This window comes from Phragmites australis, chromosome 22 (genome assembly GCF_958298935.1).
Source record: "Phragmites australis chromosome 22, lpPhrAust1.1, whole genome shotgun sequence".
Lineage (NCBI taxonomy): Eukaryota > Viridiplantae > Streptophyta > Magnoliopsida > Poales > Poaceae > Phragmites > Phragmites australis.
The window spans coordinates 15,325,854-15,340,681 of record NC_084942.1 but is presented as its reverse complement, the minus strand read 5'-3'; the positions used below and the strand labels follow the sequence as shown (position 1 = coordinate 15,340,681).

The 14,828-nt window shown below is 39.5% G+C and overlaps 1 protein-coding gene across 1 annotated transcript; it reads right to left on the bottom strand.

The window, feature by feature from the left end:
• Nucleotides 1–13,973: 13,973 nt before the first annotated feature.
• On the bottom strand, nt 13,974–14,363 carry LOC133904531 (uncharacterized). Its single transcript, XM_062346027.1, has one exon. The coding sequence runs from the start codon at nt 14,361–14,363 to the stop codon at nt 13,974–13,976; it is 390 nt and encodes a 129-aa protein (XP_062202011.1).
• Nucleotides 14,364–14,828: the final 465 nt, after the last annotated feature.

Sequence of the window (14,828 nt, the reverse complement as noted above, 5' to 3'; positions counted from 1 at the left end):
ATTTTAAACCCAAGTATGGGAAATGTCAATGTATTATTCTTTGATGGCTATAAATTGTACCATATGTTAGTATTATGGTTTATTATTTGAATGTTTTTTAATTTACTTTGTTCTTCGCCCCCTTGAAATTTTTTGTGAAGCTCAGTCACTTGTCATGCCCTTTATGTAAGTCAATGCTTAATTTTAAAATGTTGAATTTTTTGTTTTCATGTATTGAAAATTGACACGACTCGGCTCCTATATGCAGCCGCATATTTCCTTTGTATATATTGGAAATTTTGTTCTAGGGAAATTAGCCCCTATGTAACTCTATATTTAATTTTTGAAACATTAGCTTATTCATGTTACATTCAACTAAATTTGTCTTTGAATATTATTTGTTTAACCTTTTGCATAAATTAATCATCTAAACGTCCCATTAAACAACATGTATCCCTAAAGGTACCTACACTAATAGAACATACAGCATGAATAAACCAAAAAAACAAAGTAACTAACTACACTGATAGGATCTAAATTAACGACAGATAATCTAGAATGTTATTAGCTGATATAGTTTGTTCTTGGATCATGATCCTACTCAACGCTGATCGAGTTCAGTGCTACACAAATCCTACACGATGTATACTATGAGATTCTACTCTCGGGATCGTGGTTTTATTATCAACTTTCAATCCAGTCCCTATTGCGATACGACAAGTAAATTACTCTTGGGGCTCACCTGAAACATATAGTGATCTTACAGTAGTTTCATAAAACATTATGATCCCCGCAAAAAATTCAGAAAATCTGCCAAACGTGTCTCAACATTTTATCAAGCATTTAGTACTCCTATTCAAGAACATTGGTTAATGTGCACAACACATTTGGAACGTTCCTGCACATGGCAAAGCAGTGCCAGTACTGCCATGGCGGACCACACATTGTGGGACGGTATCGAAAGATGGGAGGTGAACTTCAAGGCTATCAAAAGTTTAGTTGCTATAGAGTGTGGGCGTGTGGCTAAGCTAGGCTATTGGCAGGACTAAACCTCACTGTCGGAGGGAGAGGAGAGGATGCACAATCCAACCCTCCCCCTCCTTTATTTGTAATTTTCACATCCATAAATTTAAATAGGTAGATGGGCCTATCCTTGCCCGGCGCGAGGCATATTTCTGGTTATGGCCTAACAGGTTTATCACAAAGTGAGAAAACAAATATGTGCAGCACAAGTGGTGAGAAACTAAAGGCATAGAAAGAATTAAACTTGTCCATCTTGCGGCCCTGAACCAAACAACTAGTGGTTCTCTTCCAGAAAACTGCAAAGACCAGAAACGCAACCTGTACCATTGAAGAATTCTTAGGCGTGTGGAGATCAGAGCCATGAATTACGGCCCTGGATGTTGGACTTGCATTGTTGATTGTTTAGACAGACACTCGAGGTTAGCTTGTTCATGAGCTTGCTTATCGAGAGGGAAATGTGGTTGCAGTGTTGCCTTCAACATGATGCATCCCTATTCCCCTAATTCCAATATAATCCTGACACTGATCTGCTCAATGATTAGCACACAAATTGTGTTTACACACATACATACAAGTAATATTAAAATATCGAGAAGCTGGCGCAGCAGGAATCTGCAGGTGACAATCGTTTGAAGATTTCTCTCTCAAATCTAATGATCTGCTATTAGTAGCTAGGTGCGTAATAAAAAGAGCTAAAACCATCCTTGTCAAGAGGATGACAAGTACTACAAGTAGGACCTTAATTTTGTGGGGGCAGGGACGACAAGGACGTTATCTTTGTGCGGCCGGTACTGATTGAGTTACTCTGACCCTAAATTGTCGTGATTGTTTAGCTTTCCATAGTTGTCCTTTGCAGATTTATTTTTTTCTTGAAGGGAATGCACATCTGGAAGACATCATCATAAGAAACAGCGTCTTTTCTTTTGCGAGATCGAAATTAGTTAACTAGTTGCTGTACTTTTTTCATAAAGGAAAAGTGGCCATAGAAGGCTTTATGAAGACATGGAAATTTCTTTCTAACACGTACGTCATATATATATATATATATATAGGAAGCGGTGTATGTTTATCTCTGACAAGTTATCTATGATGCTCAATCTCAGACGACTGTGTGTTCTCAAACCATATAAGACGAGAGTTTTCGAGTCGTATTGTCGGAGATGAGGGTTTTCACCATAATTTACTGAGTACTTGGTATAACCCATGCTATTCTTATAAATTGATTCACATGTTCTAAATGCATAAGATTATCCCAAACGACTGCAACTTGGTTGTCAGAAAACAGATATAAGAATATCTGGTCCTTGGATCTATAGTTTTGTGAAAAACATTTCCTTAAATCAGTGGTTATCTGATAAGATCATTTTAATATGTAGTTTTACAATAATTTATTCAATTTATTTGTAGTTTTGTGAAATTTATTATTTATAAATAATTATAAATCATGCCTACAAACAAGTTTGTGAAAGCAGTGATACGGGAAAAATAGTAATCCCTCCATTCTCAAATAAATGTATTTATGGACGCATGCAGTCAACCTTTAGGGTGTATTTGGTTCTCCGGACGATGTTTCGTAGAGCTGCATTGTATAAACAGGTTGTACGGAGTTATATTTGTTGAGAAAATGTTTAGTTGGTTGTATCTATCTGGAAAAGCTGAGCTGAGTTTCTGTTTGTTTGACTGAATCTGAAATCACATGACCAGATGTAATAGTTGAGATTGTGATTAGTTACTTGTATGAAGATAATTTTGTGACACTGATAAGTGGACTTGAATACCTGAGCAGATGCGAAGCCTGCATCCGCCATGTCAAATGATGTCGTATATTTGCACCCGTCAAGCTAGATTGTAATAGTAGATTAAAACAACCAAACATGCTTCTTTTTTGGAATTCTACACATCCGATAGGCTAGGATAGGGAAGATGCGGTGAACCAAATACACCCTTAGAAACTTCAATAATTAATATAAATAAAATATTAAGATTTGTCATATGAAAATAATATTAGTAGATTTGTAATGGAAAATACTTTCAAATTAAGGCAAAACAATTAACGAGGATGGATATTCGATCAACAGACAATTCACAAGACGTCCATTGCTCTGCTATGCAAGGTTTACGTTACCAACCGGAGCTTGGTTACCGAGCTCCGGCGGTAACCGAAAAATCGTGATTACCGCGCTAACTACTTGAATTTTCAAAAAAATTCGGATAAAATTCATTTAAATAAATTTGAAATTTGGGGGAAAATTCGCGATTTTAGCCGCTCGGTAACCGGTCGAATTGGACCGGTTACCGAGCGATTTTTGCGATTTATCGAGCGGTTTTCTCAAATTTTCTGCATTGTCGTTAACCACTCAGTTTTCTCGGTAACCGCTCGGTTTTCTCGATTTATTGAGCGGTTTTCTCGATTTTCAGTGAAGTTCAACAAAAATCCCAAAAATTATCTCAATCTTGTAAAATCAATAACTAATTCATCTGAGCTTCAAATCAAGTGAAATAATTTTTTTTGGTTTCCTTGTAACATGATCTACATGATAAAAGTATTTATACTCATAAAAAAGTTCAAAATTTTCTGTGAGAAAATGTATTTTTTAAACCAAGTTAAATGCATAGTTTACTCTTTGCTAATTCAAAAATCATGAAACTAATTTTTTTAGTCTTCTTACATGATCCTATGTCTTTTAAAAATACATGAACCCATGAATTAGTTATTGTAACATGCATGATTGTGTAAATATTTTGCGACTAGATTAATTCATAACTGACCCATCACACCTCAAAAATTAGTGAAACCACTTTTATTAGTTTATTTATACTATGATTTATGTAGGGAAAATAATAATAGACATGAAAAAGTTAATTACAGTGTTGTTTCTTAACATATTCATTTTATACTTGTGAAATTTTTAAAAATCATAGAGAAATTAATAAAACTCTAAATAAAGTGAAATCAATTTTAAAGATCCTCTTAAGATACGTTCTACACAAAAAAAATGTGTTTACATGTTAAACTTTTTCTTAACATGAGTTAATAACTGAGCCGCACGCTTCAACTTTTTTCAAACTTACTCCCTATAGAATACGATGCAAATGATATTATATTTGAAATTTTTTTCACAGAAGGTCTTAGGATTGTGTCTAGTTTTTTAAAAATATTTTTTAATTTTTTTGAATTTTTTGAATTCAAATTCGGTTACAGTTCGGTTTCTGAAACTGAGCCGGATCGAGATGGCCGGTTATCACGATTTTTTTCTCGGTAACCGTTGAATTTTGGAACCCTGCTGCTACGTGACATAAAAACAAATGCTAATTCGGAGGGTTAAAATAAGGGCAAACAAGAATCGACAAGATTGGTGGTATAAATTTCGTTAGTTTGAAGTTGGTTCGGGGGACGAATCTGATCCCTTTTCCAGCGGCGCGCGCCTGGCCAATTATGCCATGCACCGAACTGCGACAAGGCCGCGGGCCCACCGTGCCCAGAGGGAACACGTGCGTTCTTCTGCGGCCACGATTGGTGTGTGTCCTGGAACAATAATCGCCATGCACATGTCGGGTGACATGATAAAGAAGTTCATACAGACTGAAATTTCAGCAAATATATTTTCATGACTCTACGCAATGATTTTGTGCATTTTCTTGAACAATATATATCAAATTAAAAGTATGATGCGAATACATACAGAGTGCGGTAGCAAAGCCACAGGGTATGGCCGCACCAACTGGGTTTGATTCCTGAGTATCGCACATTCCTAATTTGGTCTTCAATATAGGCCCGGACAAGGGGGCCGGTTCTTAAAAAAATAAATGAAAAATTTAAAAGTATGATATGCACATGTATAGTAGTATGTATGCACATTCGTCATCCAGGTATAAAAGAAAGGCAAAGGTATATGAAGTTTGTCAAAAGTTGGTCCCAAAATGAGTAGACTAGGTAGTGAGGAAACTTGTTTCTTCTGTAAATAAGAGTTAGGGAATGTCTGAGTTCTTGTCTCATCTGTTTCTTATATGATAGATCGGAAGGTCTTGGGAAGTACATTTATCTATTTGTTGTTGTTTTTTTTAGTTTGGGTGTATGCCTTAGTCTATATATGCAATTTACTACTAATTCTAGTTTTAATGAGAAGTCGCAATAGAGAAACACTGGTCTTCAACAATAGTACAAATTCTAAAACATAAGAAGTGCTGCTAATTTAGTGGCCGGGTTAGTTTGAGTAGTGTAACAGTTATCACATCGTCTATTAAAGGTCTAAAATACTAAGTACCCTAACTGTGAATTGAATAGTTCCCAGTAAAAGTTGCAAAAATCATATGTAATTTCTTTGGGCCAAATACGACATTTATGCGCATGTTGCAAAAAAAAAAAAGTTTGGTTCCTACATACAACGGGAAATACTCTCATGCTCTGAATTAGGATTTACGAGGTTGGGGATCAAATCCTGCAAAACCTTGGCGTAGGATGTAAATATTGGATTTTTGTCTATTGTTGGCCCAATTTGAGAATTTCAAAGAATACATGGGTTAGTCCCACGTGAACTAGTAAAGTGATAAGAAAACAATTTACAAGGTCGTGCCTACAATATGACGAAGACGAGGAGGCCTTGGGCCTTGGGATAAACACACTCGTGCAGCTGTACTATATTCGTATTTTAATATTCACATGAAAAAGCGCATGAAGTAGACAATCACATGCACCTTTTTATTGCTAAATTATCTATCTAAACTATAAAAGCAAGAGTTAAAATAATCCTATGCATACCAAAAAAATGTCCACATAACAACCAACACCCTTAAATTTGTTAACATCTAATAACAAAGATTAATTTGATGGTGTTTCATTCAATCCAATGTCCGAGAATAAGTTATCATTAACTGGTGGAAATTCAATGTCCAGCCAACAAGTATCCACGTGATTACATAAACTCTAATATCCGAATCCAATGGCCAAAATTACTTGGCCCTCCACTCCCCTCAACTGATTTTGATTTAATTTATTTGTTCCCTACAATGGCCAACATTTCAATCTGAATCTAAGTTGTCAATTTCCTACCTAAAAAGACTGTACCAAATCGTCCCTCATACCAAATCAACGTGAACACATTTCTTACACAACTCATACCAAATTAGTGTGGTCACCTTCCTTACACAATTTATACCAAGCTGCTCCCTCCCTGCCCATCAGGCCATCACTCCTCTTCCCTCCCCCTTCCCGTTCGCCCCTTGCCCGCTCGTGCCATTGCTTGTACCATTGGCATCGGCTCTTCTACCATATTCCACCGCCTATAGGGGCGACTGCTCCACAAGTGGTGGCAAATCTACTCGCCATCGTCTTTTCTCCTTCTTCCCTAGTGCCCTAATTGCAGTTCAACAATGCACGATCTTTTGAATTTTGATTATCTTGGTTGCTGGTACGAATTCCCCTCGGATCCCTATTCTCTTACTACAATAATTGCTCTGATTTGACAACCTTTCTTTTTGTGTGTGTGCTCAGGCCCGATGTGGGTTGGCGGTGAGGGTCCAAACCTGTCGCAGATTATTGATTATTTGGTTTAATTTGTTTGGTTTGTTCAATCAGGAATCACTGTCTGTTAAAGATTATCCTAGTTGTGATCATGTCATCTGATATCATCTCTTATAAGATAAATAGGTAAGCCGTCCTTCGTGATTTATGAATGATCAAACAAAAATGATGCCCATATATCGGTTCAATATGTCCTTTTGCTAGCATAAAACTTCAAAAGTTAACACCAATACTGTGACATGCCGCACATTTTACTTGAGCTTGATGTTTTGACCTGTGTTGAGGCAATTTAGATAAGTGATCAGTTCAGACATCCTGTTCTTTCCATGATTGCATCTATTCTTTTTGGTACAAGTTTTTTCTCAAGTTTGCAACCAGGTTCGCTCACTACTTATGCATGATTTTGTTTTTTGTTGTAAGATTTTTTATATTCGTATCGCACCTTGGTTTACTAAGATTTTGAAATCTATGTGAAAATAAAGGGTCCAACTCTAAACAAACAATGCAGGATAGCCTGATAGAGGTTAAAAGGTATATTTAGCATTGAGCTTTCCGTTTGGAGTATGTACTGTTTTCTACCCATGATTCCTGTCTACTTCATTTTCTTTATCGATCGCCGGTTGCTACAGCCCTCCATGTCCGCACCAGCTGGAAACTAGCCACCTAATCAGCTCCATACATGCAACGAAATCATGGCTATCCATATTTTTTTTACATAATCAGCGCTATGTTTTCTATATCTGCATCGCACCTTGGTTTACTGAGATTTTGAAATATGTGTGAAAGTATATGGTCGAACTCTAAACAAACAATGCAGGATAGCTTGAGAGAGGCTCAAAGGTAAATTTAGCATTGAGCTTTCTGATTGTAGTATGTATTGTTTTTTACTGACAATTCTTATCTTCATGTTCTTTATCAATCGTGCTTGCTGCAGCCCTCCATGTCTGCACCTGCTGGGAAATAGCCACCTAATTAGATCCATACATGCAACCAAATCATGGCTACCAATAATCAGTGCCATAGGATTTATTGTGATAAAGAGTTGATTTTCTGATCGATATTACTCACTCTATTGCTTGAATTAGAAATTATATAAGCCAAATGTGTTTGTTTGATTTCCCCTTAATCAAAAGTTAATTGTATAATATAAGCTCATGCCAATATTTCCAATTAACTAACTTGTGCAATACTGACAACTAATAGTATATCTCCATTTGACATGTTCCTAAAGGTAATTAACATTATGTAGCGGGCTGTAGAACATATATCAGGAACTATAAAAATTGTGAGGCTCTTCGCAATATATGAATTCAATGTGGAATGCCTTATTAATCTAAATCTTGCAGGTAGTGAACATCTCGGAAGGTATTTTAATATAATTGTTGTGATATTTGGTTGTAAGTGACACACTTTCATCATTGTCGGAAACATTCGATCGGTCACCCTTCCCTGCAACGAAAAAGGCTAGATGTTGCCCCTCTACCATGACAACAGCCCAAACCGACGAAGGGCCACTAAAGACAGGGTCACAGACTCACAATATGATCAAGGTGCGGAAGAATTGTTATTGGTTATGTTATTTCCTATATATTTGCCATTTGATCCCTAGTTAGGAAGAATCAACTGATCATCATGCTTTGGTAGTTGTAATGATGGACCAACGTTCATCTTCTTCCTCAAAAACAAGCGGTGGTCTCTCTTCATTTAAAGACCTAACAGATACTATAAACTTGGGTAATATTAATCTCTGCAATGCTACAATAATTGTATAAGGTGTCAACCCCTAATACTATAATGCCTCTTATATATTGTTGAAGGTCGTCATTCCATTGATAGTTTGGATGGAGTTGAAACAATGAGTGTTGGACCACAATGTTTATATTGTCTTAATAGTATAAGCAAATGATAAGGGGCATGCGGTCCCAACTGTCTGAGTAACAGAAAGATGAACTTAATAGAAAGCGTCATGGAAAACGTCAGCAAAAGACCAATGGGACAACCAGTGTCAATGGAAACCTAAGATCACCTTTCACGCCGCAATCCATGAATAACGATATATGATGTTCAATGGTTTTATGGTCATTTGTGATAATATTTAGCTACCATCCATGACTAACAGTCTGCTAACATTCATTCGAGCTCATTTGCTAGGTTCATTCCACATAACTAAGATAGGAACATCACAATCTGCACTCACCAGGTTGCACACCTATGTAAATGAAAACTCACCATATGTAAATGAAAACTCACCAGATTCATTCCACATAACTTAGATGGAACATCACAGTCTGCACCTACCAGGATGCAGACCTACGTAAATGAAAACTCACCAGGTTTTTTTATGGTTATTTATTTCCACCATCATGTGTCTATTGCATGCTTTTGAGGTTTAGTTTAGCAAATCCATATTTGAATTTACATTTTTATGGTTGTATATTTTGTTCATTAAGGTGTTTTCACTACGCTAGAACAAGTCATTAGTGACGGTTGAGAACCATCATTAGTGACGGGTCACTTACCCGCCACTCTTATCGCATCACTAATATTGGTCACCATTGATGGGTGATAGTTGATACTCGTTATTAAGTTGCATCTATTATGGCTTGAGCAGGCATGTTGCCCGTTACTACTGATAGTAATTAGTGAAGGGAGCATTTACCACCCGTCATTAATGACTGAGTCCCAGTGATGGGTGCATTTACCACCCGTCACTAATGACTCTGTCATCAGTGACAGATAGATTTCCACCCCATCACTGGTACTCAGTCATTAGTGATGGGTGATAAATTCACCCGTCATTGATGACTGTGTCCCAGTGACGGGGTGCTGTTACAACCCATCACTGATGATTTTTTACCTGTCACTAATGTGCTCGTCTTCCAATGGGATTTACCTGTTTCCTGGTTGCATACTAAAGCAAAGTTAGGATTTGGTAGTCGTCTTCTCCTATAAACATATCACACTAGGAAACATATACATGCACCATATCGACCATATCGATATCATGTAACATATCAAACATATCACATCAGTACATCCACCATATCGATATCAGGTAACACATTGAGATCACTCAAGTTTAAATAATAATGTACATAAGTCACAAGTGTACATCGAGATAACTAGAAATTACATAAATCGAAAGTGCAACCACAAATTACACAAGTCAGTGTGCCGCCTCCCTGCAATGGAACTCGCCTTTCGAAGAGACGACTTCTGTCATTATGAACGAGGTGATCCATCCTCAAATGTTGAAGAGTGCAGAATCCTTGATGTTGCCATCCGGTATGCTGAATTCTTGCTAAATGAAAATAGTAATGAAAAAAGTATGCAATTAGCTTGAGCAAAATCATTTTATTATCTGATATTAAATGAATGAAAGCAGTTATGAAAAGACTATATGCAATTATCGTACATCTGGGGATTTCATATCCTTTGCTGCCATGGCTAGCAGTATGTGACGCGCAACGTAAAAGCCACAGGCATTGCCCGATGGTTGTGGCACTAGAGAGAAAAGAAAACATTAATTCGAAAGAAAAAGATCTGGTAGTAGAGTATTTGCAAATATGTCTGCTAGCACTTACCATGAAAGCAGTCTTATGTGTCAGTGTGCGGGGCTCATTCGGATCGTACTTTGGATAACAATGCATATATGTGTCAAAAGCCCTACATGCAAAGAGGGATCCATTAGTCAACATTTGGAAAAAGTTTGAAAAGTTCAATATGTAGCCTAATTCATGAAGAACTTACTTGTCGAGGATTTGCTTGACCAAAGTATAGTCACGTACTCCCCCCGTTCACCGTTGTGTCCTACTACTGGTATTGATGAATCGAGGTACCAAACCAAGTTCCACTTGGGGGCAATGACCAGTAAGATCCAATGGCCACCTGTATTGTGAGCGGCCATTAGGTAGTCCTTCTTCGAAAAGTGACTCATTGCCTTAACCACATATCCTATAATAGATTCCCTATCTTGTTCAATCACAAAAATTGTCATAATTTGGGGGTCAAGGAATTTGAAGGGCTCCATCTTCCTCGTTTCTTGCACCAAATGTCTACAAATAAGAAGTTAGTTAGATTGGAGAATTAGTAAGTTAGTTAGATTGGAGAATTAGTAAAAAATAGTTAATGAACATCTAGTTTGAAAGGGCTTACAATGTAAAGCATCGTAATAACCCCACGTCTAAACCATCGAGGTTAAAGAGGTCGTATAAGTCATTGAAGCCCACGAGGAAGTAGCAGTCCCATTCAAGAAGTGACGATTTTGGCACTAGAAGACAATGAAACTCTTCTTTGCTCTACAACCTTGCAAGTAGTAATTATACAACTTGACACAAGGTTGTCCCGCCCTCCATAGTGGATCTGCCGTCAGCAAGGGCTTCCCAAGCTGAAATTTTAGGTTAGCCTTAGTCCAAGCTGCTCCTATCATGCTCTTCTCGGTGCTTGAGTCCTTACCAGAGGACTTGGACTTCTTCGGCAGTTGCTTATTGGACCCTGGCTTGGACTTCTTCTTCTTCTTCTTCTTCTTCTCTAAGCTACCCTCAGGTTCCATAGCTGGAGATGGTGGAGTGGAAAAAGGCGACATGGCTGGCTCATCTTGAGACTGAGGTTGCGGTAGGAACTCAGTGCACTTGAACGTCTAGGTGGATCGCTGCTAGATGGTTCCGTGTGCACCAAGATATCCCCCTCTTTAATTGGATCCTTTAAAGATGAGCTTCACCTAGTTTTCAGATCTCATCATTAGGGGGGTGGGGCGGGGGGGGGGGCAAATATGTGCCTAGGGCATTGGAATGTACAAAATTCACGAAGACCACGCCATAACCAGGACGTATCGGGACCGTATGTAACATCTGAACCTCTGGATGCAACTGACCCTTTGCAACCTCAATTTGGTAGCCACCAAGTCTTTTGAGTAGTGAGCATGGCATGGGCCCATCGAGAAGGTCTATAGTATCTGGCTCTATGGATGGAGAGAAGGAAGGTTGTTCGACCTCTCTGAGGCTTGACTACTCCTGTGTCCAGCAATGGGGCTATCACCCGCTGGTGCACTAAAAATGACGACTCCCTGTGACAAAAACCTTTGCATGAGGTCTTGATAAACGCTCTCCATGAATGACTAGGTCAATGCTTGCATAGCGATTGGACCCAACCTCTTCCTCTTCTTGTACATCTTGATGTGTTCCGGGAAGCCTAACTTCCAGCCTTGGGAACTGGACACGCCTCGCACGTGACCTAGGTGCTCAGGGTTTCCCAGTGTAGTGGAGAGATCGTCATGTTCCCTGACCCCGGTAAATGAACCTTCAGTTTATTAGGTTGCTATTTCTTTCACCTTTTCATCGACTAACTCGATTTTGCTAGATATGAAGGTGATTTCTCCACTATCTGACAGCTTACCCCTCTCTTGCATATACGATTGTGATCGTCCTGGGAATTGCAACCAAGGATTCTTGTGGCCTTCATTTGCTAACTTTTCATCCTCTGCCTACTATTTCTCCCTTTTCCCCACATACCCACCTATGCCCAGGTTGTGGTTCTACTTGTTCTTTTTCTGAAGCTGTTCTTTGCTAAACTCTTCATTTGGAACACCTTTGAGCTCTTCAACCCCTCAAAAGCTTCCCAATTCTCCCTTTTCATATATGGGTACTTGCTGAAGGGCTCCAACCATTTTTCCATATATTCATTCACAAGCTTGCTCTTGTGGCTTCTCCAAAGTTTGGCGATCATTTTCATAGCAGCCCTGCAACCTTTAGCCTTCATGTTCTCTAGGAACTCCAGAAAGGTATTGATGCCATCATTGAACAAGGTGTTCTTTTGAGCCATAGTGAGGTCATCGAACTTCCGAAGGATCAATGGCACCCTCTCGTGAGCATTAAGGCATGTGAACTTCTGCAACCTCTACAAGGCCTTCTTCTCCATAGGCACTGGGAGCAGGTTATGCAGACGTCTGACTGGGAGCTTGTGCTTCGTCAGAGGATCTGAATGAAGACTTGTTGGCAGACATCTAATAGATACGAATATGCAGATACAATTGTATAAGTATTAGTAACTATATTCACTTTTATATGAATTTATGAAAATATGATGTATTTCTTATCTGAAGCAAAGAATCTTAGCTAATTTCTAATAAGCAAAGATAGGTCTTAATCCTATTCAAGGATATGTGGTTCGAGTAGGTTTCCATGCTCTTGTACAGTTCTGGAGAAAATTTCGACAGCACCTCCACACTGTTCTCCAAATACATGTCTCGACAATGAGCCGAGAGGGTATGTATCCGGACAACAACAGGGAGACGGTACCGAAATTCTCTCTAGAACCATACAAGAGCAAATAAACCTACTACTCGGGCCACATATCCTCGAACTGTCTAAAGTATATGGATAATTTGGGAGCATATTCTTATAAATATGACAAGTTTCAAATCATATTTATAATCAAACACTCCCGAACGAGAGACGTAGGTGACACAAACTGCCAGTACAACACGAAACCAACTAGCATTTAGGAAAATGTAAAGCTCATGTCGAACTGCAATTACATGGCTCTTTGAACAATTAACTAAACAAGAGTTTCTCAGGCTGATAGCATAACAAAGATATCACCAAACCAATGAACAGGTGCTAGCAACAGCAATAATCCAACCAGAGCAACATGGCACCATGCAAAGAATATAAACTAGAGTACTGTAAGAATTGTCCAATCTTAGAATTTAACAATCATCATTGAGCTAAGCACATGCTAGGGAACAACACTATCCAGCATGACAACATGGCAGGGTTACCTGGACAGTAGAGCAGCCGAGCGTCGGTGAGGAGGAGTGGGAGGCCTACCTCAACGGATGAGGATGATGATGGCATCGGGGTGGTGGTCCTCAGCGATGGCGGTGTGGGCTCCTCGGCGTCGGGTTAGTTGGGGATGAGAGCGTAGGGGAAGATGACGTCGGGGATGTGGATGGGGACGACATGGAGACAGCGGTGGCCTTGGGGATGGCCGGGAGAAGGAGGGGGCAGCCTCGGTGATGAGGGTGCAGGATGAGAGGGCGGCGGGCACGGTGGTGAGGAGGAGGGCGGCGGGCGTCGAGGAGGAAGGCGTCAGGACTTAGGCAAAATCGAGGGCTATGGTTCCTGGGCCCGTTATATATACACCACTCATTAGTGACGGGTTATAGGTCAGACCCGTCACTAATGAATGGTCGGATTTTTCACTAAAAAACCGTGTATATTCCACACTTAAACTTGTAAGAGTAGTGAGAATTTAATTAATTCATACATCAAAAACACATGATAAAATTTAGACTAAAAACTTAATTGACATTCTCATTAATTTAGGCTAAGTAAGATCATCACTTCATCAGTGTATACAAAAGAAGGTCCGGATTACACAAAAAAAAACCATCCAGACTGCAAAAGGCTGCTAAATCCAAATTGCTAAATTCAGTTTACCATACATAAACCTAGGTAAGTAAGATCATAGCTTCATTAGTGTCATCATCGGAGTTGCCACCGGTGCCGGCCATTTCCTCATCCTCCTCCTCCTCGTCGGTGTCAGAGTCGTCGCCCATCTCCACCTCGTTGTCGGTTTCAGCGTCACCGCCCATCTCCTCCTCTGTCGCCAAGAGGTGTGCGATAGCCTCGTCATTGATGATGGCCACTGCCTTTTCCTCTGCTGCGTTGATGAGTTCCTCCTCATGGATGGCGTGAGCGATCACCTTGTCGTTGGCAATCATTTTCTCCTTCTCTTCCTCTTCCTCTGCCTCCACCATCAAGAGGTCCCAATCTACGTAGTCATCGTCGGGGGCTGGCACCAAAGACGATGATGCCAACTCCTTGTCGTTGGCGGCCATAGCCGACGATGGATTAGAGGAGCATAGACCATGATGCCTTCGAGGAGTGGGCGACAGGCGCGGCGATGAGGAGGCCTACTACGAGCGTCGAGGAGGAGGGCGTCGGGACTTAGGCAAAATCGAAGGCTAGGGTTCCCTGACCTGTTACATATACATAGATCATTAGTGACGGGTCATAGCTCTGACCCGTCACTAGTGACTAGTATCGCCCGTCACTAATGATGTGTGGTCTGGACGTGTGGTCGGGATGCCCGTGGTTTGAAAGTCAGTAGTGATGGGTTATATTTATGACCTGTCACTAACATGAAGTCATTAGTGAAGGGTCATAGAGATGACTCGTCACTAATGACTTTCGGAGGGATTTTGATATATTTTCTTTTAAGAATGGAATTTATTTTTTTCCTTATGATTTAATTATTTCCTTTATGAATTTATTTACAATTGCACAAATTCTTAAAAATTCAT